A 26,245-nucleotide genomic window follows, 5' to 3' on the forward strand; every position below is an offset into this window, starting at 1 on the left:
TGATTTTTACCCTATGTTTCCATTAATGCATACTTGTACCTCATGATGAGAAAATGTAGACTGTACCAACAAATCGAATTATTTGAGCCTATTGTTTTTAGATGCAGAACAGAATCACCTGATTAAAATTTTAAAAAAAAGTCTACTTGCCAGGAAAATCTAATTCTGACATGTACATTCAGCTGAAGATTATCAATTTAGTCTGAGCGGGGGCACTTCTGATTTTATCGATTTGATGAGGTTTCAGTGAGTAGTTCTGTCTGATGAACTGGGGGTGTAACCGAGTAGGACCTTTGGGGGCCTTCCCAGGACAGACTACCCCCCACCCCCAACCCATGTCCTCCAGCAGCCTCTTGTCTGTAGAAAACTTTGGCTTCCTAGGCCTTCCCCAAGTTCCAAAGAATAAATTTAATCAGAGAATTGAGAAAATGTAGAAATAAAGGAAAACAGTCAAGCACGACAATAATAATAGTTTAGCCATTAAACAAAGTCAAGGACTTTTAGTTCCTCCTCAAGGGCTACCAGTTATCTTCTGAGCCTTTTGCAGGTATTTCAACTCCCATCAAGTGGAAGAAGTTAACTGCTTGCTGACCACAAGCACATAGACCCCAACCCCAAGAAGGCTGATGACGTTGACTCCCCAGTTACCTCACCACCAACCAATCAGAAGAATGTTCATGAGCTGATTATGTGCCCACAACCTCTCTCCTTTATCTTGAAAGCCACTGGGGAGTTTGGGTGTTTTGAGCACTAGCTGCCTGGACTCCTTGCAATAAACACTGCACTTTCTTTCACCAAGACCCATTGTGAGTAGATCTTACTGCATGTGGGTAAGCAGACCCAAGTTTGATTTGGTAATAGAAAAAGCAGTAGACTCCTGCTTTTAATTAAATACTTTAAAAGTATCTTCTTTCCTCATCAAGAAATCTTTCTCAGTCCCTTCTGAGATTCTTGGTTATTCTTGGTGTAGTTTTCAACTGGGAATATCAGATATATAGATGTACAGTCTGCTGGGGAGTATGCAAAGACAGAGGCTTCCTTTCTTTGTATGAGGAGCTCCAGGCATTGTGGGGATGGCCAAACAGAACTGAATATCTGAAACAATCATTTTTATTTTTTAATATTTATTTATTTATTTGGCTGCATTGAGTTTTAGTTGCAGCACGCAGGATCGCTGATCTTTATTGCATGTGAACTCTTAGCTGCAGCATGTTGTATCTAGTTCCCCAACCAGAGATCGAACACCAACCCCCTGAATTGGGAGTGCAGAGTCTTAGCCACTGGACCACCAGGGAAGTCCTTGAATCAGTCATTTTTAAACTTTTCTGTTGTTGTGTAGTTGCTCAGTCATGTCCAACACTTCTGCGAACCCCTGGACTGTAGCTTTCCAGGCTCCTTGTCCATGGAGTTTCCCAGGCAAGAACACTGGAATGGGTTGCCATTTCCCTCTCCAGGGGATCTTCCTGACCCAGGGAACGAACCCACATCTCCTGCACTGGTAGGCAGGTTCTTTATCACTGAGCCACCAGGGAAGCCAATAGAGAGGGCTTCAGAGTCTCCTGAAGGGTTTACTGAAAGCCAGACTGCTGGATCCCACCCCCGAGAATCCCTAATTCGGTAGGTCTAAGTTGGAGTCTCCAGAACCTACATTTCTAACAAGATCCCAGGTGATGGTGCTGCTGCTACGTTGGAGAACTCTTTGAGAAACTCTGACCTATTCCACCTGCTCAGGCCTGGGAGGGAGGTATTACGAAATACCAAAGATGTTAATGACTACTCTATATAGGGCGCCAAAGAGACCATAGAAGGAAAACAGACTCCGAGTTGAATCCTAATTCTGCCACTTCCTGCCTGAAAACTCTGTGCAAATTATTTAGCTCTCTGTACCTGGTTTTCTTGTTGGTAAAATATGGATGATAATACCTGCCTCACAAGATTCTGTCTGTAAAACACCTGGCCTAAAGTAACATATAGGAGAGAGCATTTCTGCTGATGACCTTTCTCATAAATAGTTTACAAATTTCTCACCACTCTTCTCAGTCCTGGCTGCATATTAGAGTCATCTGGGGACCTCCTGAGGCCCAAACACCAGCCCCAGGGGTGTTGATATAGTAGATGGGATGACACCATGGATGTTTGCACTTTCATTGGGGTATAATGGCTTCCCTGGTGGCTCAGACAGTAAAGAATCTGACTGCGATATGGGAGACCCAGGTTCGATCCCTGGGTCAGGAAGATCGCCTGGAGAAAAACATGGCACTCCATTTCAGTATTCCTGCCTGGAGAATTCCATGGACAGAGGCGTCTGGGGGGCTACCGTCCACAGGGTTGCCAAGAGTCAGACACGACTGAGTGACTTTCACTTTCACTTTCAAAATTGCTTTATAATTCTGTGTTAGTTTCTGCTGTACAACAAAGCAAATCAGCTATATATATATATATATATATATATATATATATATATATATATATATATATATATTCTCTCTTTCTTGGACCTCCCTTCCACCCACCCCCATTCCCACCTATCTGGGTCATCACACAGCACTGAGATGAAATCCCTGTGTGATACAGGAGCTTCCCACTAGCTGCCTATTTTACACCTGGTTGTGTATTTATGTCAAGCTCCCAAGTGAGTCAGATATACATCAAGAGTAGAGAACCACTAACAGTAGTTAACAAACTAGTAGAAGACGAAACAATAGAAGGACCAGGTTTAGCTCCTCAGTGGAAGACATGATCCGTGTGAAATAGACCCATAATGTCTTGAGAGTATTCAGAGATACCTGGGTATTCTCTGTGCTAAGGTTAACAAGAGTAAGCTCACTACCAGTCCATTAATGAAGTCCTTCACAGCCCTCCGGAGAGGGCAAATTACTGTGCTAAGTGGGAATAAGTGCTCATCTGAGGCTTAATAATGGCATCCCCGGAAAGTTCACATTATTGTCATTATCTAATCAAGATCCTCTCCCTCTTTTTTTTTTTTTTTTTTGATCCTCTCCCTCTTAAAAGGAAAAGGAAAGGCTTCAACTCTTCTCCGAAGGTTATGCCAGTTTGGTTGGAAAGCCTGCTAGCTGATTTCTTGAAACTCCTCCTTATTTTTACTGGGTAAAAATAACTACTGGGTAAGTAAAACATGACTGTCTTTCATGAAAGTGTTAACTTTTTGCAGATATATGCATTGAATTAAGAAAATTTTGTTAAAAAAAAGAAAGAAAATTTCAGTTACCATTTTGATAAGTACTTTAAAAAATCATGAATGGTTCTGAAATTTAATCAAATGACTTATCGGCACCTATTGCAATACTCATATGGGCTTTTTTCATATACTTTTTAAATGTGGTGTTGTGTTATAGTGAGATTTTTGTCATGCTAAGCCATCTTTCCATGCTGGGATAGCCATTATCTGTTGGCTATATGTGTGCATGTGTTTTGTTTTTAAATATGGATACAATGCTCAATGGGCTTCCCAGGTGGCGCTAGTGGTAAAGAACCCGCCTGCCAATGCAGGAGATGTAAGATATGCGGGTTTGATCCCTGGGTTGGGAAGATCCTCTGTAGAAAGGAATGGCAACTAACTCCAGTATTCTCGCCTGGAGAATCCCATGGACAGAGGTGCTTGGTGGGCTACAGTCCATGGAGTTGCAAAGAGTCACAACTGAAATGATTTAGCATGCACACACAATGCTGAATGCTGAATTTAAACTAGAGTATTTCTTAACTTTATATGAAGCATTCATATTTCTGTATAGTTAACAAGAGTTTGTTGATAACGTCTTTGTAACTGAGAAGATTGTTTAAATCTGGGAAATGAATGCATGAACGAATAGCTAATCTGATGTAAAAATGGATGCCAGAATATTTTTTTTTTTGGATGCCAGAATATTATCTGCAGTGCCTGTTATTGTAATCCCATCCCAAAAGACGGTACATTAGTTGGTAAGTCGTGTCCAACTCTTGTGACGCCAAGGACTGTAGACCACCAGGCTCCTCTGTCTGTGGCATTTCCCAGGCAAGATACTGGAGGGGGTTGCCATTTCCTTCTCCCAGGAATCTTCTCTACCCAGGGATCAAACTGGCGTCTCTTGCATTGCAGGCGAATCCTTGACTGCTGAGACACCAGGGAAGTGCATCTAAAAAGGTATATGAGACTATAACTTCTGAGGGATCTTCATGGAGGACAAAAGTACCTAGCCTTAGGGACTTCCCTGTGGTCTAGTGTTTAAGACACCACACTCCCAGGGCAGGGGGCTTGGGTTTGATCCCTGGTCAGGGATCTAAGCTGAAGGAGGAAATGGCAACCCACTCTAGTATTCTTGCCTGGAGAACCCCATGGACAGAGGAGCCTGGCAGGCTACAGTCTATGGCGTTGCAGAGTTAGACATGCCTGGGCAACTGAGCACACACACACAGAGGGAACTAAGATCCCACATGCTGTACAAGGTGGCAAAAAATACAAAAGAAACAAAAACCCAAACCTAGCCCTTTACGTTATCTTCTAAGAGTATTAAATTCAATAAATAGTCTAACAAGTCATGTTCACAGTAGATTTTAGATTGTATCTACATAAAATGTCATCTCAAATAGAGAGACATATTAATATTTTGCATATCTAACACATTACTTTTTTTTTTTTTTTGCAACCGCAACAGCAAAAACTCACCATGTTTGAGCCTCATAACTGGAGGATAAGGCTACCAAAAAGCATGCGGCAAAAACCTTTTCACACTCGCTACCGGGATTCCCTCATCCTCACCAGCCTGGGATTCATGACTTTGGCTCTGGGAATTGCTATCACAATTGGAGCTTTTAACAATGTGGTTGTCCTCCTTGGGATGATGCTTGATTTTCTGGGTGTCCTTCTTGGTATTTCTGGGGGTGTAAACATGTACACCACCTACTCGTGCTTCCAGAACTCCTTAGGAGCACGAGAGGCAGCTGAGAACATTCATCTCGTGTGCTGTCAGGTTCTACATCAAAAGCCTGAACTCTTGGCCAGCACCTGCTTGTAATCTCATATTTAACCTGAATATCTCTAGGACTCCAATTTTGTTTTATGCACCATGTTCAAACTTGAAATAAAATTCTGAAAGCTACCATGAAAGAGATTTTCAATGTCCCTTCTTACTTTTTTTTTTTTCTCTTAATTTGGCCACGCCAACGCACTGGATTTGCTATAGAAGTTCATGACTGTTGATTTCTGATCTCTGGTGAAAGAAGGGAATGTAGGAGTACAGGTGATGATGTTAAACCTTTCCATATAGAAGAGATACTGACACGAACTTCTATTGTAGAATTCAGTCTTTCCACTCATCCACAAAGACTTGTGACCTCTGTTTTGGGCCCCTGAATCTTGGCCTCAAACTGCCCAGCTCTCCAGAGATGGACCTGGAGTCTGTACTATGATCTGTTAGGCTCAAGCCTCAGTTCTCATGTGGATCCAATGATTTGGAATGGAAATATAGTGCCGGCAACCCACGTTCCTGTCTGAGCCACCAGCGAAGCTTAAGAGGCGGGTGCTAGTTGTGAAGAACCTGCCTGCCAATGCGGGAGATGTAGAAGATGCAGGTTCATTCCCCAGGTCGGGTTGATTCCCTGGAGGAGGAAGCAGCAACCCACTCCAGTGTTCTTGCCTGGAGAATCCCATGGACAGAGAAGCCTGGTGGGCTACAGTCCATGGGGTCACAAAGAGTTGGACACGACTGAATTGACTTAGCACACAACCCATGTTCCCAGCATAACTGTCAGCCAACACCAATTGTCTTATCGGGTCTTCTAGTTCTTCACTCACAGCTGACTTCATTCACAGTGTGGCACATGGGTCCCTAGTTCCCTGACCAGGGATCGAACTTGGACTCCCTGCCCTGGACCACAGAGACTTAACCATCAAACGGCCAGGGAAGTCCCCCCTCTTCCTTTGAACTGGTTATTTCCTCCTGTTGAAATGCACATTCTTCAAAACTCGTGCCATCTCATGATAGCACACCTCCTCTGCCTGGGGCTGTCCTCTTAAGGTCCATCTGTCTATGTGCCAACATCGTATTCCTCATCCCTCATCAGTCATTGAGAACTTCTCCGGTCCTACCGTTTTGTTCTCATTCCTATTATTCTTGAGGACAGGGATGACCCATCAGCACAAAAGCTGCTTGGTTCTTGTTGGAATTTAAAATAAATAACTTGATCGCAGGGACTTCCCTGGTGGTCCAGTGGTTAAGAATCCATCCTACTACAGCAGGGGGTGTGGGTTCACTGGTCGGGGAACTAAGATCTCACATGCCTCTTGGCCAAAAAACTAGAACATAAACAACAGAAGCCATTTTGTAAGAAACTCAATAAAGACTTTACAAGGGACTTACCTGGTGATCCAGGGATTAGGACTCCTTGCTCCCAAGAAGGCAAATAAATAAGTGATTTTTTTCTAAAAAGACTTCACAGATGGTCCACATTAAAAAAAAATCTTTTTTTATTGTTTAACAAATTTTATTGAAGTATAGTTGATTTACAATGTTAATTTCTATTCTATAGCAAAGTGACTCAGTTATACACATATATTCTTTCCCATTATAGTTATCACAGGACTTTTTGAACTTTTTATTTTATATTGGAGTATACAAATTTAAACAAACTTTGGTGCTCAGTCGTGTCCAACTCTTTGTGACCCCATGGACTGTAGCCTACCAGGCTCCTCTGTCCATGGGGTTTTCCAGGCAAGAGTACTGGATTGGGTTGCCATTTCTTGCTCCAGGGGATCTTCCCGACCCAGGGATCGAACCCAGGTCTCCAGCATTGCAGACAGACACTTTACTGTCCGAGCCACCAGGGAAGCCCCATATTGGAGTGTAGCCGATTAACAAAAGTTATAATAGTTTCAGGTGGACAGCAAAGGAACTCAGCCATACATATACATGTATCCATTCTCCCCCAAACTCCCCTCCCATCCAGGCTGTCACATAACACCGAGCAGACCTCCCTTTGCTATGCAGTAGGACCTTGTTGGTTATCCATTGTAAATATGGCAGCATGTACATATCTGTTCCACCCATCTTCTCCCCCTGGCAACCGCAAGTTGCTTCTCTGAGTCTGTGAGTCTGTGCCTGTTTTGTAAATAAGTTCATTTGTTTCATTTCTTTTTAGATTCTACTCATAAGCAGTGTCATAAAATATTTCTCCTACTCTTTCTGACTTACTTCACTCCATATGACAATTTCTAGGTCCATCTATGTTGCTGCAAATGACATTATTTCATTTTTTTAATAGCTGAGTAATATTCTATTGTATATATGTACCATATCTTCTCTATATTCCTCTGTCAACGGCCATTTAGGTTGCTTCTATGTCTTGGTTATTGTAAACAGCACTGCAGTGAACATTGGGGTACATGCATCCTTTTGGATCATGTTTTTCTCCAGATATATGCCCAGGAGTGGGATTGCAGGATCATATGGTAGCCCTATTTTTAGTTTTTTAAGGGATCTCCATACTGTTCTCCACAGTGACGGCATCAATTTACATTCCCACCAACAGTGTAGGAAGATTCCTTTTTCTCCACACCCTCCCCAGCATTTATTATTTGTAAATCTTTTGATGATGGCCCTTCTGACCAGAGTGAGGTGTTATCTCATTATACTTTTGATTCCCATTTCTCTAATAATCAGCAGTGTGGAGCATTTTTTCATGTGCCTGTTGGCCATGTTTATGTCTTCTTTGGAGAAATGTCTATTTAGATCTGTGCATTTTATTATTATTTTTTTTTATATTGAGCTGCATGAACAGTTTGTATATTTTGGAAATTAATCCCTTATTGGCTGCATCCTTTGCAAATATTTCCTCCCATTCTGTAGGTTATCTTTTTGTTTGTTTTATGATTTCCTTTGCTGGGCAAAAGCTTTTAAGTCCCATTTATTTATTTTTGTTTTTAAACCCATGCATTTCAAGTGTGCGGTTTAGTGGTTTCCAGTATATTCACCATTGTGCAATCATCAGTAACTGTAGAACATTTTCCTTGCCCCACCCTCTCCAACCTCATAACCTATTTCCTCCCAGACATGTATGTGTGTGTGTGTGTGCGCGCACAAAGTCATGTCCAACTCTTTGCGACCCCATGGCCTATAACCCACCAGATAACCCACCAGGCTCCTCTGTCCATGGGATTCTCCAGGCAAAAATACTGGAGTGGGTTGCCATTTTCCTCTTCCCTTTCTCCCAGACATAGGCAGCTACTAACCTACTTTCTATCTCTACAGATTTGCCTGTTCTGGACATTTCATGCACATGTAGGTTTTTGCAGCTAGCTTCTTTCACTTAGCATGTTTCTAGGCTCACCCATGTGCACCTTGTATCAGTATTTCTTTTTTAAATTAAAAAATTTTTTTTTAATTTTTTATTATTTATTTTTTTTATTATTTTTTTTTATTTATTTTATTATTATTATTTTTTAGTACTTCATTTTTGGTTGCCAAACCATATTCCATTGCATGGAGAGACCATGTCAGCCTCCTGGTGTTGATAGTATAATACACTAACGCTCGGAGAGGCTGCGGGGAGGGCACACGGGACTTCCCCATACATTTCTTAGCAATCTCCTGTGAATCTGTAATTATTTCAAAATAATACATTTTAAAATTAAATTGTATGAAAACACAGACTATTGAAAATTTTCCGATCTGGAGACTGTCATATAGAGTAACTCAGAAAGAGACAAATACCATGTATTAATGTTTATATGTGGAATCTTAAAGAACGACACAGATGAACTTATTTGCAAAGCAGCTATAAAGACGCCGATGAAGAGAACAAACTTATGTATACCAGAGTGGGAAGGGGGAGGGGCGGGATGAATCGGGAGGCTGGGATTGATGGATATATACTATTGATATTATGTATAAAACAGATGAGAACCTGCTGCATAGCACGGGGAACTTTACTCAGTGCCCTGTGGTGACCTAAACAGGAAGGGAATCCAAAAAAGAAGGGATCTCTGTGTAGGTATAACAGATTCATTTTGCCGCAGCAACTAACACAACACAGTAAAGCAAATACACTCCAATAAAAGTGAAAAACAAAACAAATAAAAACCAAAAACCACCCAATGTCAGTGTGTCTAATTTTACACTGAAAAGTAAAAGTGAAAGTGTTAGCTGCTCAGTTCTGTCCGACTCTTTGTGATCCCATAGACTGCAGCCTGCCAGGCTCCTCTGTCCACGGAATTCTCCAAACAAGAATACTGGAGTGGGTTGCCATTCCCTTCTCCAAGGGAACTTCCTAACTTAGGGATCGAACCTGTATCTCCCACATTGTGGGCAGATTCTTTTCCACCTGAGCCAACAGGGAAGGCCCCTACCAAGAAACACCCCCGATGCTATTGTAATTATAAGGATTGACCACAGGGTGTCACCAGTGGCCTGTCATAGCCCTCTGAAAGTTTGTTTTTAACTCTCACTAAACAAGAGTTGTCCTTTGGGAAGAAAGGAGTTGTTCATCTTAAAGAATAGAGAATATAAATTCAATATATTTGAATATGTTCAAACATAATTTTTTCTAACTAGGTGCACTAGGAAGTCCCAGTATCTCATTCTTTTTTTTTTTTCAGGCGAAAACACAGAAATCCCTAAGAAAAGAATTGAATTTACCCAGGGCAAATAAGACAGTTTCTAGAGGAATCTCACTTCTCAAAAGTGTGGTCCATGGACCAGTAGTGTTGGCTATGAATTTGTAAGATGTGCAAAAAGCTCAGGCCTCATCCCAGGTGTACTGAACTAGATTCCTAACAAGCTCAAAAGTCCACCCACCACACTGTAAGTAGTAAAAATCTAAAAGAGACCTGGGGGTTCAGGATGGTGGGACATATGTATACCTGTGGCTGGTTCATGTCAATGCATGGCAGAAACCACCACAAAATTGTAAAGTAATTAGCCTCCCATTAAAATAAATTAATTTTAAAAAATTAAAATTAAAAAATAACTTCATTAAAAAAAAAGAAAGAGACTTAAGAAAATGAATGCAAGCATGGAAAATACCAGTTGCTGCCAATACAACAAAACTGTCCTAATTTGGAACTCACTGAATCAGAATTACAATTTTAACCTGGATTGGATTAAATATTGTTACAATGTGTGCAAATGCATAATTATACCTATAAGATAATGTTTGCACATATATGTGTATGTACATGAATATGTAAATTGTATTCCATGTTTATTATACATCAAACTTTGGTCCTGATTTTGCAAAAAAAACATTTAGAGATAGCTTGTTTTATAAACTTAGACCAAATCATCAATATGGTTTACACTGGTCTCGTGATTTTTTAAATGAAATGATATATTCTATGATCACTTAATAATTACTGAATTTGAACAAGACACCATGTCACTTCCTTCTTTGGAATTGCTAATAAAATCAGATAATCAAATGTCAGCAGGATGCTCTCAGAGTATTGTGAAGTAAAGCTTTCAGAGTTTAATAGGGGAAAACTTTTATCTCCTCTAGCAAATTTACTTTTTAATCTCTTGATATTACGTTTGTGTAAATTCACCTTATTTGCTTCCTGCAGTTCGTGAATGCTATTCACTTTCCCCATATCCTTTCTCTTAACTTTTGCATTTGATTTTAATATTTTAGTATTCCTCTGCAGTCCTTCACTCTCAGGGGACTTTCCTGGTGGTCCAGTGGCTAAGACTCTAAGCTCCCAAAGCAGAGGGCCAAGGTTTGATTCTTGGTCAGGGAACTAGATCCCACATGCTTTGAGTTAGCGTTCACATGCTGAAACTAAAACCCAGTACAACCAAAATAAATAAATAAAATTTTTTTTTAAAAGGGTAGGTTTTTATTATGATGGCTGTTTTCTATAAAATTAACAGTTCCTCACTATTTTAAAGCTATTTTACTTCACAGCCTTCTAGTAATCTACTTAATTGCTTTTATGGGGCAAAACATTTCCAGAGCTGCCACTTTCAAATATTGTAAAAAAGCACATAACACAAAAATTACCACCAGAATGGCTACGGTTGTTTATTAAACATGTTGAACTTTGTCACAGAGTTGGCTTCCTTGAAGGACACTGTGCTCCCTGGCTGATGGCATCTTATTGTGGACTTTTCCTTCCCTGTCTGGGTTTCATTCCTGACCTTTTCTCTGATCTTATCAGTCTCTGCTTAAGTTCCTCCTGGGCTGATCACTTCTAACACAGGGACATCTCAACCATAATGGACAGAATGCTACTTAATAATAGCTTGATTTTCATAACTAAATATAACATGTTATAAAATACAAATTCAGAAAGATACATGAACCCCAGGGTCCACAGCTGCATTATTTACAAGTGCTAAGGAATGGAAGCAGCCTAAGTGTGCATCAATAGATGAATGAATAAAGATGTGAGGCACACACACAATGGGATACTACTCAGCCATAAAAAGAATGACGCTTTATTTGCAACAACATGGATGAACTTGGAGAACATAAGTGAAATAAGTAAGACAGAGAAATACAAATAATTTATGGTATCCCTTACATGTGGAGTGTAAAAGTGACAACAAACTAGCGAATAAAACCCCGAAGAAGCAGATTCAGAGAACAAACCAGTGGGGAGGAGTAAGTGCAGAGGGGCCACAGAGGGGTGGAGAGATAAGGGTTATTAGGGGATTACATGAAATCGTGTGCGGGAAACATTTGAAAACTATAAACATTATAGAATTTAAAGAATTTTTCACTCAATAAAAATTTAAAAGCTTAGGAAACTCAATGAAAAGATTATAGCATTTTCATTGTAATAAAAGCCCTATCTATAACTTTAGAGAAAAATATGAATGCTATATATATTTTAGAGGAACCCAAATGTAGAACTGAATAGATTGGCTTTACTGTTGAATAGAAATATAAATGCACACATATGCAATAAAAATATATACATATATGATGTTACATGCAATCTTTTTTACTTTTGTGTCTTCTGAGAGCCCTCATGCCCTTGGAAATCTTTCAAGGTGGCCTTTTAAATTGGCCTTAGGAGATCTGTGTTGCAGGGCAGTGGGTGTCAAGGAACATGTATTCATAATCAATATCTTCCTACCCACTACCACCCATCTGGTCTTCTGTACTTTGGATTAATTTCTGACTAGCAAACTATCTTTTTTTAGAGGGTATTTATACAGTAGTGGGACACACTTCCCGATAAATAATTATAGACCAATAAATACTAATATAAAAAATGAAATGTTTATTGAATATTTGTGTTCCAGTCTCTATGGGATACGATGTTATGGAAAAAAGATAGTCACTACCCTCATGGGGCTTCAGTCGAGGAAGGGAGACAAATGTGAATCAAATAACATGCAAACAAATGCAACCTTGCACTTGTGTCTAGGGCCAAAAGGGAGGTACCCCATACACTGAATGTCTCTGCTGGCAGACTTGATCCCTTGGGAAAGTTAGGGAAGGCTTCCCTAAGAAAGTGTCATATGGGGGCAGGGAGGCCAACTCTTTTTTTTTTTTTCTGCCCCTCCCAGTGCCTGACAAACGGAAGGTTGGGGAGAGGGGGGATGCCATTCCCTTCACTGGGCCTGGAGCTGAACTACAGGGGGAAAGGCTTGGAAAAGACATAGAAGCCAAGAAGTTACCAACTCAGAAAAGTAGGATGACGGTGCTGGGAATGTGGCGGTAGGAGGGCTGTTATAAAAGGCCAGAGGAAGTCACTCGTATCTTAAAAACTACAAAATAAGACAGAGAGTCACAGATGTAGAAAATAAAATTTTGGTTACCAGGGGGTAAAGGAGGAAGGGATACATTGGAAGATTGGCTTTGACACATACACACTGCTGTATATAAAATAGACACCTAAGAAGGACCTCCTGAATAGCACAGAAGACTCCACTCAGTACTCTGTAATGGCCTCTATGGGAAAGGAGTCTGAAAAAGCGTGGATATATGTATACGCACACGTATGGCTGAGTCACTTTGCTATAAAGCAGAAATTAATACAGCATCGTAAATCAACCACACTCCGATAAAAACCATCTAAAAACACAAAATAAGAATTATAAAACTCATCCCAAATGGCCCAAATGGGGATCATGCACACAGAGGAAAAGTGAAAAGGAAGGACATGTATGGAAAGCCTTCCCTAGCTCTCTAGCTGCCATGGGTCTCCCTCCCCTTCCTCCCCTCCCTCTCCTCCTTCCTCCCCTTCCTCTCCTTCCTCCCTTCTCTGCCCTCTGTCCCCTTCCTCCGAGTTCCACTTTTGAGATGTGGTGTTGGAAATGCTTCTGAGCTGTCCAAGAAGAGACGTTAAGTAGGCAGTTGGGTTATTTACTGGGCTGGGACTCAGGACTGATCTGGGCTAGAGACCTACATGGAAGAGCCACCAGTGCATTACCAACAGTGGAGGCCAGAACCCTCAGTGAGATTGGCTAGATGGTAGAGAACTGGGAAAGAAGAGGACCTATATCCATTTATTATCTTCCTTTATCAGCACTGGAGATAGAGTCTTTGTTTTGGAAAAATGTGCCAGCCACTTATAATCTTCTTTAGGTATCAAGTACTTTTCCTTGGAGGAATAATCCTTTATCCCTTTCTTGGCTGAGTTGACAGAGCTCAACCAAGAAACGGAATTACATACTGACCCCCCAGCACCAGGGGTGAGTATATAATTAAAGCCCAAGTCATTAGTTTCTAACATGATTGTATATACTGTCAATGGACAACAACTCAACTGTGTGACATCCCCCAAGCCTCAGTGATTGATTCAGGACGGTCAGATGCTGACCTGGTTCTGGCCAGTGAGACTCAGGCCTTGAATATTGGGGGGGGGGGGGGGTTGCTGAGAAGACGCCCCATAAGTCTGAAACTGCTAGCAGCTCTTTGGACTCCATAAAGGGAGGAAGTGCCTGAAGGTAACAAACAAAGTTGAGTGATGGAGAAAGCCTGGGTTTTGCTGACTTTGAAGCTGGCTTTACCTGGGTAGGTGAATTTACATGTGATTAAGTTAAACTTACCTTCTGCCTTAATCTAGGCTAAGCAGGGCCCCCTACTTAAAGATCATTGCTATCAAAAAATTCTTGATATACCCATTCATAGACTTTAAAGAAAATGCCAGTAGAGAACTCCCTGGTGGTCTAGTGATTAGGACTCCATGCTTCCAATGACAGGGGTTGGGGTTTGATCCCAGATTGGGGAACTAAGATCCCACAAGCCAAGTAGTGCAGCCAGGAAAAAAAAATTAAAAAAATACCAGTAAAGGGTTGTCCTTAAAGAGGATCTTGCCCCTGAAATGGTAAGTAAATCACTAATACTGTGGGTTCCCCTGGTTAGAGGGACTTCTTTGCCAGAACTTGATGTACTCCCAAGGTGCCAACTACTGCAATGTTTACTTGGGATGAATTAGCCAACGTAAAACCTGTTCCTCTGATCAAAGCTGAAGAAAAGCAAGACCAACTTTGCTGATACTGTAGATGAGGTGAGGAAGAGTAACATTTGAATTGAGGAGCAAAGAGAGCACTTACAAAGTCATGATGAGCCTAAGAATGTTTAAAATCTGGTTAGATTTTTTAAAAATATATAACTTTATTTTTTTGGCCACGCTGTGTGGCCTGTGTGATGCCAGTTCCCCGACCAGGGATTGAACCTGTGTCCCTACAATGGAAGCGTGGAGTCCTAACCACTGGACTGCCAGAGAAGTCCCTAAAACCTAGTTAGATTTGTTCTAGAAAAGAAACGAGAGATTTAAGCCCATCCTATAATAAATTTGTGTGGAATATACGAATTTTGGGGGGTTGCAGCATATTCACACATATACAAACACGTGCACACACATACACACACACACACATGCATATTCCTAGAAAGGTCTTTTCTAACGAAAACACATGCCTTAAATAGCATGCCTGAAGGACGGACGCTGAATTAGGCAGCAGAGCTGGCTCAGGTTTTTGTTTTTTTTTTAATTGATATTTAAAATTTATAGCACAACCAGATGACTATGATTCAGATTTAGAGTTTATTCACATTTATTCCTTTTTTGCAAATGTCTTTAAAAATACATTAATTTAAAATTTTGCTGTAAATCAGTCTAGAGCAGCAGATGTAGATTTGTGCTAAGTACATTTTATAACAACTTCACAGAAGGGAAAAATGGCTTTGGACATGTTGTTGGAAGCATTCACGTGGTTACTCAAGGGAGAATTTGTACATTTTTTATATTTATGGCTTCTGCAATTTCTTAATAAGCCTTGGCACTCTGCCAAAGGCTATAAAAGACTGAGTAAAATTTATGATCCTTGAGCATGTTAAAAAAAAACAAACACTCTATTGTAGGTTAGTTGGATTAAAGGAGCCTGCCAGCCATTTCCTTTAATTGAGGCAGTAAGTACCTTTTAAACTGCAGTGTCGGTGGTAAGTTTTCTTCTGATTTCATGTTAATCCTCCTCGTGTACACATGTCCTGAGAATTTCGCATGTTAAAAGACAGAGATCTTGGACCCTACATCCAACAGATCACATTCGCTTAACCTACGCTTTAGGTTCATCATAGGGGCTTCGCTGATGGCTCAGTGGTAAAGAACGCACCTGCCAACGCAGGAGACTAGGGTTCAGTCCCTGGGTTGGGAAGATCCCCTGGAGGAGGAAATGGCAGCTCACTCCAGTATCCTTGCCTGAAAAATCCCACGGACAGAGGAACCTGGCGGACTACAATTCATGGGGTCACAAAGAGTCTGACATGACTGTGAGACAGCACGCACACCCAGGGGCACTGTGCTCTTTCCTGTTCTAACTGTCTATTTCTCAAGCCCTCATCTTGGAGGATCTTCAAATAGCAAGTATAATTTTAAGCATCTTGAGTGTAGGAACTCTGACTGTAGGTTTCAGAATTCAGCACACGGAATGTAGTTGGCACTTACATTTGCTGAACAGATGAATGGAGCTCCCTGGATCCCATCCACTATTCCAGAAGGACCATTTCCAGGTGGTCTGAGTTCCAGAGGCTGGAGGCAGTAGAAAGCATGGGCTGGATTAATCAGTGGATAGGGGAAGAAAAGTCAGCTGGGAATAGGTATGGAGGGGAAGACAGAACACATGGAAAGGGGACCCTTGTACTTCCAGCTTTGGGGCAGAAAGAAGTAGGGCAAAGAATTGAAAATAATTCCTGCTGTGAAGACAGCACTCCTGGATTTCTCATGATCCTCCATCCCCCAAAGCTACTATTAATAGGAACTGGAGCAATTCTTTTTCTAAATGTTAAATGTATCTCCCCACATAAAAGCAAGGAACTGTGTGACTCATTGTGGCATCAAACAGTATCAAGTCCAGGCTGAGAATCAGCGAACACACTTTGGAGGCTGAAACCTGCTTTCCTACCACTGTATCCTTTTTGGGGAACTCCAAAGAATTCCTGGAAAAAATGCTGACAAGTAAAAAGTAAAGTCTTTCATCTTATTCCAATTATTTATTTAATCTGCTTCTTTTATTTTCTTGGATAATTAGGGCTCTTTTGCTCTATACTGGGCTTCCCTGGTGGCTCAGATGGTAAAAAATCTGCCTGCAACACAGAAGACCTGGCTTCGATCCCTGAGTGGGGATGTCTCCTCACCTGCAATTAGTCACACATGTAAGTTGATGTACAGGCCACCAGCCCATGGGTGGAGGTTTTAGCAAGCTATCTTCAAAGCTGAGTAACATGAGATAAATACCAAGAGAAAGTGGAGAGGAAGCACATGCCTAATCCATATAATACCTATAAAGCCAAATAAAGGAATCCAGTTTATACTTTTGTATCTTTCTTATATTTTAGCATTTCATCAAAGCAGAATGTGGAAGAAGTATCAGTTCAGTTCAGTCGTTCAGTCGTGTCCGACTCTTTGCGACCCCATGTACCACAGCATGCCAGGCCTCCCTGTCCATCACCAACTGCCGGAGTCCACCCAAACCCACATCCATTGAGTTGGTGAGGCCATCCAACCATCTCATCCTCTGTCGTCCCCTTCTCCTCCTGCTCTCAATCTTTCAAATGAGTCAGCTCTTCACATCAGATGGCCAAAGTATTGTAAGAAGTATAGTCCCAGTGATTTACTGTGATTACACAGTTCATATGACTATTCAAGAAGGAATATAATAACGTTACATTTTAAAAAATGCTGAACATGTAGGTTCCAGCACAGGTTCCCATAGGAGCACTGACATAATTTGTGCATGTAGCTTGTCGAAGTATTGTGTGGTCATTTAGTAAACATTTAACATGTGCCTTTCCTGTTCTGAGTCACCATAAAATTGAAGGTTTTCCTTTTCTGGAACATGTATATAAATTGATGCTTTCAAAATGTGGCACTGGAGAAGACTCTTGAGAGTTCCTTGGGCAGCAAGGAGATCAAACCAGTCAATCCTAAAGGAAATCAGCCTTGAATATTCATTGGAAGACTGATGCTGAAGCTGCAGTACTTTGGCCACCTGATGCAAAGAGCCAACTCACTGTAAAAGACCTTAATGTTGGGAAAGATTGAGGGCAAGAGGAGAAAGGGGCATCAGAGGGTGAGACGGTTGGATGGCATCACAGACTCAAAGGACATGAGTTTCAGCAAGCTCAGAGAGATAATGAAGGACAGAAGCCTGGCATGCTGCAGTTCATGGGGTCGCAAAGAGTCGGACAAGACTTAATGACTGAACAACAACAACAAATATAATATTTGCAAACAGATTGTTTCTATTTTCATTCTTATTTGAGGTTGGCCCTGTGGTGAATCCATTTCTGTAGATAATACATTGATAATAGCCTCAAGATGGTGGATTTATCTTTAAATCATTTTTTAAAAGATTTTTTTGATGTGGACCATTTTTAAAGTCTTTACTGAATTTGTTACAATATGACTTCTGTTTTACGTTTTTGTTTCTTGGCCAAGAGGCATGTGGGATCTTAGCTCCCTGACCAGGGATCAAACCCACACCCCCTGCAATGGAAGGCGAAGTCTTAATCATGGGATCACCCGGGAAGTGCCCTGAGGTTCCATTTTCAAGTCAGTGACTCAAGCATTTTTCCCCTTCAGGATACCTAAGAGATCTGTCACCCTTCCATCATGCCCCCCTCAGGAACAGTTTTTCCAAACGTAGGGGGACTAGGGAGCATGCTTCATGGTGTCTGGGGGTGGGACCCGGTGCAAATGCCCCTCCCCACCTCCAAGATTGTGGTGGCAAGTTTATTCCATTCATTAGTCAACACCTTGAGGGAAATGTAACTGCTAATTATTGACCATTCTCTGTGCCAGGTGCCTTATGTACACATTATTTAATCCTCACCGTGAGAGAGGGATTATCAGATACATGTTAGGACGATGAGCTCAAGAGTGAGGTGTAAGAAACGGGCCTGAGGCCATCCATATGGGTAAGGAGCGAGTTGGGATTTAACCCTTGTTTCCCAAACTCCAAGTTCCCTCCCCACTGCGCTATCTCCTACTAACCAACTGCTTGTATCTTAGATGTTCACTGTCTCAGTTCGTACCTGCTGCTCTCACAAAATAACCATAGATTGGGTGGCTTAACCAAGAGACTTTTTTTTTTTTCTCAGATATGAAGGCTGGGAAGCCCAAGATCAAGATGACAACTGATCCGACATGTGTGGGGGGTCTCACCAGACCCCATCCCAGCTTGCAGGCGGCTGTCTTCTCCTTGTGTCCTCACACAATGGGGAAAGAAATAATTTCCCTCATTTCTCTTTTATAAGGGCACTAATCCTGTTCATAACGGCTGCACCCTCACGACCTGATCACCTCCCAAAGGCCCACCTTCTAATATCATCACATTGAGGGTCTGGATGTCTAACATAAGAACTTAAGAGAGGGGACACAAACATTCGTGCCACAACATTCACTTCATATTTATTTGGAGGAACTTGAGTCAGAGAGAATGGTGGAACTTGAGTCAGAGAGAATGGTGTTTATAACATTATGAACATTTTTTTTTTTCCTTTGGAGGGGACTTAGGATGTCAATATATAAGACAAAACCCACTTTTATCATGTGTGCATGCCAGCTGCAGTTGAGAATCTTCAGAAACTTTACACACAAAACAGAGTCATCAGTGATGTTACTGCCAGGGCGCAGGAGCTGCTGGCCAGAGATCCCCACAGTCCAAGAACTCACTCCCACACTTCCAGATGAGTGCTAGCAGATGAGGTTCTTAAACAAAGACTCCTAATTTGGTGCCCCGCTGAAAGTAAAACCCAAGGCAACCAAAAATAGACATATACTGACTCCTTATACAGTTGAGAATTTTGACAGGATAACATGCAGAGGAGTGGAGAATTCAAGGTGGGTAGGAAGACTGGGATCACAAACTAATGCAACACACCTTAGCAAAAACAAAACCCATCTAAAAAGAAGAGGCCAAGTAAAATAAAAAGAACAGGCCTTGGGACTTCCCTGGTGCTCCCGTGCTTAAGAATCCACCTTGCAATGAAGGGGACTTGGGTTCGATCCCTGGTTGGGGAACTAAGATCCCATAAGACACAGTGCAACTTAGCCCACGCATCACAACGAGTGAGCCTGCACACCACAGTAAAGATCCTACATGCGGAAACGAAGACTCGGCATGGTCAAATAAACAAAATAGATTAATTAAAAAAAGAACAGGCCTGGTTTGCCTCCTCTTGCTTAGCAGAATACACACTTCTGGTCATAAGAACTCTCCCATAGATAGATGAGACAGATGTGAAGATCATCCTACATGATCTGGATGGGCTCCGTGTCACCACAAGGTACTTACAAGGGAAAGCAGAAAGCAGGAGAGCCAGAGAAGACCTGACGTCGGAGGCAGAGCCGGGGAGGTGCATCCTGAGAAAGGCTTCCCTCATCACTGCTGGTTTTGAAGACGACGGGAGGTACCGTGAGCGAAGGGAGGCTGCAGCCCCCAAAAGGTGAGAAAGGCAAGAGAACAGGCTTTTCTGGAGCCTCCAGAAGCAATCAGCCCTGCCCATACCTTGACTTTAGCCCATGAGACTCATTGTCAGACTGCCAGGACTGTAAGATAGTAAACATGCATTATCTTAAGCCACTAAGTTTGTGATGATTTGTTACAGCAGCCAAAGGCAACTCATACAATCCCCCTGAGTTTTCTCTTGTACTGGCAAAACGAAGCCCATCTTCATATAGCTTTACAACACCCTTCAGGGCCTGGCCCTTGCTCATATCCTGTCTAATTTCCTGGGACCCCACTGAGGTGTCTGTGGTCCAGCCACTCTGGCCTTTCGGCATCTTCTTCTTCTTTTTTTTTTTGCTGTGTCAACACATGGGATCTTAGTTCCCTGACCAGGGATCAAACCTGCACTCCCTGCATTGGAAGTGCAGAGTCTTAACCACTGGACCACCAGGGAAGTCCCTTTTCAGTATCTTCTGACTTAAGTCTCCTCTCTCCAAGCACCCCTGCAGCCAGTTACCTCTTGCTCATCCTGCACACTTTAGCTCCGAGTTACCTGGGGACATCCATTTGAGAAACGTTTATAGGGTGAGCACTATTCTAGGAGCTGGGAATAGAGAACAGGGCAGAATGAGTCTCTACTGTCCTATGGTGGAGGAGAAGGACCACAAATAAGAACCCAAATGATTAAGCAAGGTCATTCCAGAGAGGGATGACCAAACAGAGTGCTGAGTCAATGGGCAATTTTAGGTGGCGGTCAGGGAAGGTCTCTCCAAGAGAAGATGTCTGAGCTGAGACTTGAGTGATGAACAGAATCCCTTCCTCAGATGGTCAGCTCTCCTTGAATGCTCCTGTCACAGTGCTTACCTGGTGTTACAGACTGAATTGTGTCCCCTCCAAATTCATATGTTAAAACTTTAACTCCTGACATGACTGTATCTGGAGACAGGGCCTTTGAGGAGGTAATTAAGCTTAAATGAAGTCAAAAGGGTGGGGCCCCAAGCCAATATGATAGGTGTCCTCCTAGGAAGAGAAAGGCTTGTACACAGAGGAAAGACCACGTGAAGACACAGAGAGAAGGTGGCCCTCTGCCGGCCAAGCAGACAGTTATCGTCAGAAACTAACCCTGCCAACACCCTGATCTTGGACTTCCAGCCTCCAGAACGCTGAGAAAATGCATTCTTGTTTAAGCCTCCAGGTCTGTTGGTATCTTGTTATAGCAGCCTGAGCTAGTACACCAGGTTTATAAACTGACATCACCCAGATCACTGTCAGTGCCACCCAGCAGCCTTCTGGTTCCCCCTCTTGTTCCTCCTACTACGCCAAGTCTCAGCACAATAGCCCCAGAGAACTTCCTGAAATGCAGATCACATCATGTCACTCCCAATTCAGACTCAGTAGTACCACGCAGAAAAAGCTCCAAATTCCAAACAGTGGCCCGTTTCGGTTACTCAGACCTGACTGCCCTCAAACACACCAGCCAAAGAGTTCCCTCCTGTTCCCCTGACACCAAGCTCCAGCTTCCCTCTGCTGGGAGCGCCTTCCTCAGCTCTGCAGACTATCACCTTCCCAGAAGCGTCCCTCCCCATTTTAAGAAAGACTCTCCCAGCGCGGTCTCTTTATCCAGACCTGTCTCCTGGCTTTTCACCGCCCAGAACCATCTTTTCTGCATCTTGGCGGGTTCCCACTGCCACTCCGCACCCCATTATGGGGCAGGGACTCGACCTTGTCCACCGCTAGAGCCCCGAGCACTGCTGGCTGTTGAAAATACAGGTGGATGGGGGACTTCCCTGGTGGTCCAAAGGTCAAGACTTTGCTTTCCAGTGCAGGGGCTTCAGGTTCCATCCCTGGTCGGGGTGCGGAACAAAGACCCCCACATGACTTGAAGCCGAAAAACCAAAACATAAAACATTCTAACAAATTCAAGACTTTTTAAAAGGTCCACATCACCAGGATAGGGCGGTACCTATTAGAAGTTTTAGATTGTTGACGACAGATTAACAATAAAGTGATGCTCTGGTGGGAAAAAAAAAAATTAAAAGGTACACATTAAAAAAAAAATCTTAAAAAAAGAAACAAGAAAATACACATAGAAGAGGTGTCATTGGGGGAGGGGGGAAGAGATTTGAAGGACGGGAGCCAGGCCCTCTAGCCGTCCATGTCAGAGTCGCCACTGAATTCCGTGCTCTTCCCCATCAGCAGGAAAGAGGACAACGACGTCCACAGGCTCCAAACAGTTCACAGGCCGGAGAGTAAGGAGCACCAGCTAAGGACTTGCTAAATAAACAGTGTCTCGGGGGAAGCACCTCCCGACACGCGAAACGAGGTCAGTTCCCTGTGAGACGCTGTTCTAACTCCCCGCTAGCCTCTGCTCCGGGGCCGCGCGGTCCAGAAAAACACACGTCCGGCGCGCATCCATTTGAACCGCACGTCCACCCCCAATCGGTTCCCTGGACCGCTGCTTCCGGGAGCCGCGCGGCCGCTCCAGTGGCTCCGCCCCGCGGACACAGCCCGGCGCGGACCGCACGCCCGCCTCGGAGGCGGCCCCGGAGGCCCGGGCCGAGGGTCGCCGCCTCCCGGTGCCACCGCCGCCGCCGCCCGGCCCGACGTGGCGCCGCCACCGCCCCCGGCGCCGACGCTCGCGGGCGCAGCCAATGGCGGCGTCTCTCGGGCGGCGGGCGCGGCCTCCGGCCGCCAGAGGGCGCCACGCAAAGGCCGCTGCCGCCGCCACCGCCGCCGCCGCCGGGTCGCGGAGGGAAGCTGCGAGCGAGCGCTCAGGCCACCGCTGCCGCCGCCGTCGCCCGCTCACCGCGCTCTGCTGCCCGCCCGCCGGCGCGGCCGTCCCCGCAGGTAGGTGCGCGCCGCCCGCCCGCCCGCCGGTCCGCGCGCCGCCCGGCCCCCGCCCGCCGCCGCCTCGTGCTCGCGCGCGGCCGGTAACGGACACGGGCGGGGGAGGGGCGCGCGCTCGGCCGCCCCGCGGCGGAACGGCGGCCCCGGGGCCGCGGGGCTCGGCCACAAAGGGCGCGCGGCCCCGGCGCAGGGGCGGCCCGAGCGCGCGCCGCCGCCCGGGCCCCCGCGGGCGCGCCGACGGGGGCGGGCGGGTCCCGGTGCTTCCCTCCCTGGGGGGCGGCGGGGGGGCGCGTCTCCGCCAAGTGGGGCGCAGGGGCGCCGCCGCGCGCCCCATCCCCGCATGTGTTTCGGTTGACAAAACACCCTCTCTCTGGATATTTAACTAAAAAATATACATTTTCCCGTACTATTTGTGTCTGTTCCGGTGATCGAGGACCCCCACCCCCCACCAATCCAGTACCTTGGGTTTGGGGGCGGGAAGGATGCTCGCTGGGCCCTTGGCTCATTAATTTCAGGTCACTTTCTCTCCCCACCCCGTTATTATTATTATTATTATTTTTTGGCGCGGGGCTCACGTCTAGGACGCTCACGAATGGTTTCCTGTCTTTATTGTGGACACCGAGACGGCCCGGACTGGAGGTTTCTTGTCCCCACCCTTAAAGAATGAAGACCTGTCAGTTCCCATTAGCGTGAATTTCCTGTCGGCGACGGTCACTGCAGGGGTGTGGTCCAGCTGGAAAGCTCTGGCTGGTCCCGAGAGGTCGCGCCTGCACCCTGATTGGGTGAAATTTTCTGGACTTGGGTCTTTCCCCCCGTCCTCCGATACGTAGTTAGGTATTTTAAAGACCAACCGTCAGCCTGAAGTTCGTGTGAGCTGGCCCCGGAAGGTGGCCGCTGAGTGCCGGAGCGCTTGCAATGTGGCTTGACCTACTAGAGATGCCCTCTTCGGTGAAAGAAACACACCTGATTTTAAATCACTTAGGAGAAAACAGTAAAATACCCCCATTCGTCATTTTTTCCCTGCTTAAATTATACAGGTTGAGATGTTAATGTTTCGAACATATTGGGTTAACTTAAATACATTCTTAATGTCACTGGTTTCATTTTGCTCTCTCTTCTCCTTTTAACATGGCTACTTGAAAATTTAAAATTAGATATGTGACTGGCATTATATTTCTGTTGGACAGCGTTCAGCCAGAGCCTTGGAATGGGGCAGGGGTGATTAGGAGCCTGTGCCATCTGCTTATTTTTGCCTGCTTCTGTGATGGCATGTGGCCTCCTTCTCTGCTAGGCTCTCAAGGAATCCCCTGCCTCTTCCTTCTCACCCTCAACTGGACTGCTCAACTGGTTGCTTAATGAGGATCTTGTCCTAATTTGCAGAATAATTCAAATTAGTGGACGGAATTTTCTTTGCTGAAAAACTGTTTTCCATCTGCTGTCTACTGGAGTTTGCAGTTTCACTCAGAATCAGACCGTGAGCTATCAAAGCTGAATATTTTGGGGGGGGGTGGTGTGCGTGCGTGTGTGTGTGTGTGTGTGTGTGTGTGTGTAATGCAAAGCACATGTTAATTTTCAGGTCCTCTGCCACCTAAATGCCTTCCTTCAAGTTACCGTGGCTCTTTCTTGGGTGCTGGTCACACGCTGACCCACACTCTTTTCCCTTCCCAACTGTTAGATACTGTCAGTTTTTATGAGTACAAATGGTGGTTGTCAATGATACTGTCCCCTAAATCTTCATTTTGACTAATTGTAAAGCCTGTCAGTTTGGGAGGGTTAAATCAATGTTAAGTAGGAGAGAATCAATTAGTATAGAATCTCAAGTCCAGTAATGGTGACAGGGACTCTTGGAGAGTTGTGAGCATTCCAGTAAAGGACAAGGTAGAACAGAAGATGTCTGTATTCTGTTGCCTTGGTTACTCTAGAATGGCTTTCAAGAGAAAGTATAATGTGTGGAGATTTGATTTCCAGATAATATCTTGAAGTGTGTGTGTGTGTTAGTGAAAATACTTTTTCTCCAGAATCTTAGGATTGAAAGTGAAATTTGCGTTCTCTAAAGTGTGAAATGTTTGCCAATCAACAGAAAAACTCTAGATAGTATTTTTAGGGTGGAGAAATAAGAAAATATTAATCCAGAAGTTTAAAAAGTGTATTTGTTCCAAATATTAATTTAAACAATTTAATTCACATACACGCACACACACAATAGAAGCATTTTAAGTGAGGTGAAAATTTCCTTTGATGCAAAGAAACAAGGTCATTTATCCTTACCAGGTTTTACCCAAATAAGCTTGCTTTTTAATTTTGTTATGAGTTTAGCGATGTGTTGTTTAGTTAACTGATTACTATTAATTTCACAAACTGTGAAGCCTTGGGAACCAGGTAATGGATACAGTAAAAGAGAGGCAGAAATTTTTCCTTTGCACAAATGAGAACGTGGAACCTTTGTGTTTTATTAGAATATTTGAGTCGAGCAGGGTAGTAACCTGGCAGTTCACACCTCTGCAGTCCTGGGCATGTCACTGACCCAGGGCCTGGGTGCCCCTGGGCAAGCTGCTTGTAAGATTTTTTGTCTTTCTTGTCCATTCTTCCCATACAGGATTCCTGTGTCAGGCAAGATGTTCCCTGGGCCTTAGGAGGCCTGGGCCCCGGAAGGGGCACCTGGCACATGTTACATCTGAGAGATCTGAGAGCAAGTTCAAAGTGAACAGCTTGGGGTGGGGAGAGGGGTTGGGGGTGGAGTAAAAGTGTGAAATTTCCTCCCTGGTGTTGCTTAGCACAGCCTTCATCTTGGGGCTTTCATTTTCAGTAGAAGGGGCAAACTGCCTCATAAGTATATCCAGGAGGAGATTTCCCTGTTCCAAGAAGGTGCCAGAACATCTGTAATAATGTTTTCCTCCCTGGGTTTATGGTCTCTATGGGATGTAATGTATCCACCCACTTTTGTAAGTGTTTCCATAGTGTAGGAACACTGTTGCAAGATGGGGTGACAGGGAACAGTTAACTTTAACTACTTTGTGTGGTGTTTGAGCCTTGACCCAAAGAGGCTTGAGTCTGAGGACCGCATTGACTACAGGCTGATGATTATAATTTTTCACTTGCAACTTAGGAATGCCTTTTTAGGCAAAAAGTCAGGCACTGTGCTGCACATTCCCTGGGGCACCTTCTCTGGTCCCGTGTGAGGATGTCTTGGAAGTACGGTTGTTTAATAATATTTATCCCCTTCCTAAACACATGATGTTGTGGGTGGAGCGTATTTCCACTCGCCACTCGGCCCTGGAGTACTGTCCTCTAAAATTCCCTGTGTCCACACCATCCACCCCCTCTGCTTCTCTGAGTTGCTTTAAATTTCATCCCTTGCCGACATCATCCTGTGTGCCTGAGTGTGCAGAGGGCTGTATTTATTCGGTTCCTCTTGAGTGGCACTGAAGTGCCCACCTGTCTGTGGCAGCTGCGTGCGTCTCTCAGAGCCCAGCCCCGGTGCCCTCCGAGCCACGCTGGCCCTC

General features: G+C 44.0%; 2 protein-coding genes and 1 non-coding gene across 3 annotated transcripts in view; 1 reads left to right on the plus strand and 2 right to left on the minus strand.

Moving 5' to 3' along the window:
* Positions 1 to 14,798: 14,798 nt before the first annotated feature.
* LOC122433530 (translation initiation factor IF-2-like) lies at positions 14,799 to 23,076 on the minus strand. The gene is made up of 2 exons (XM_043456568.1): positions 21,522 to 23,076; positions 14,799 to 15,976 (listed from the first exon to the last, which is right to left on the minus strand). Exon 1 carries the CDS (start codon positions 23,074 to 23,076, stop codon positions 22,243 to 22,245), a length of 834 nt encoding a protein of 277 aa, XP_043312503.1. The 3' UTR covers positions 14,799 to 15,976; positions 21,522 to 22,242.
* TRNAG-UCC lies at positions 20,277 to 20,349 on the minus strand. Its single transcript has one exon. It is a non-coding gene; the product is annotated as a tRNA-Gly (tRNA).
* ZC3H7A (zinc finger CCCH-type containing 7A) overlaps positions 22,607 to 26,245 on the plus strand; it is a 37,666-nt gene continuing 34,027 nt past the window's right edge. The window contains exon 1 of the mRNA XM_043455275.1: positions 22,607 to 22,742. The gene's annotated coding sequence lies outside the window, so the exon portion shown is untranslated. The remainder of the gene's footprint in view (positions 22,743 to 26,245) is intronic.

Source organism: Cervus canadensis, chromosome 32, assembly GCF_019320065.1.
Source record: "Cervus canadensis isolate Bull #8, Minnesota chromosome 32, ASM1932006v1, whole genome shotgun sequence".
In the NCBI taxonomy this organism is placed as follows: Eukaryota; Metazoa; Chordata; class Mammalia; order Artiodactyla; family Cervidae; genus Cervus; species Cervus canadensis.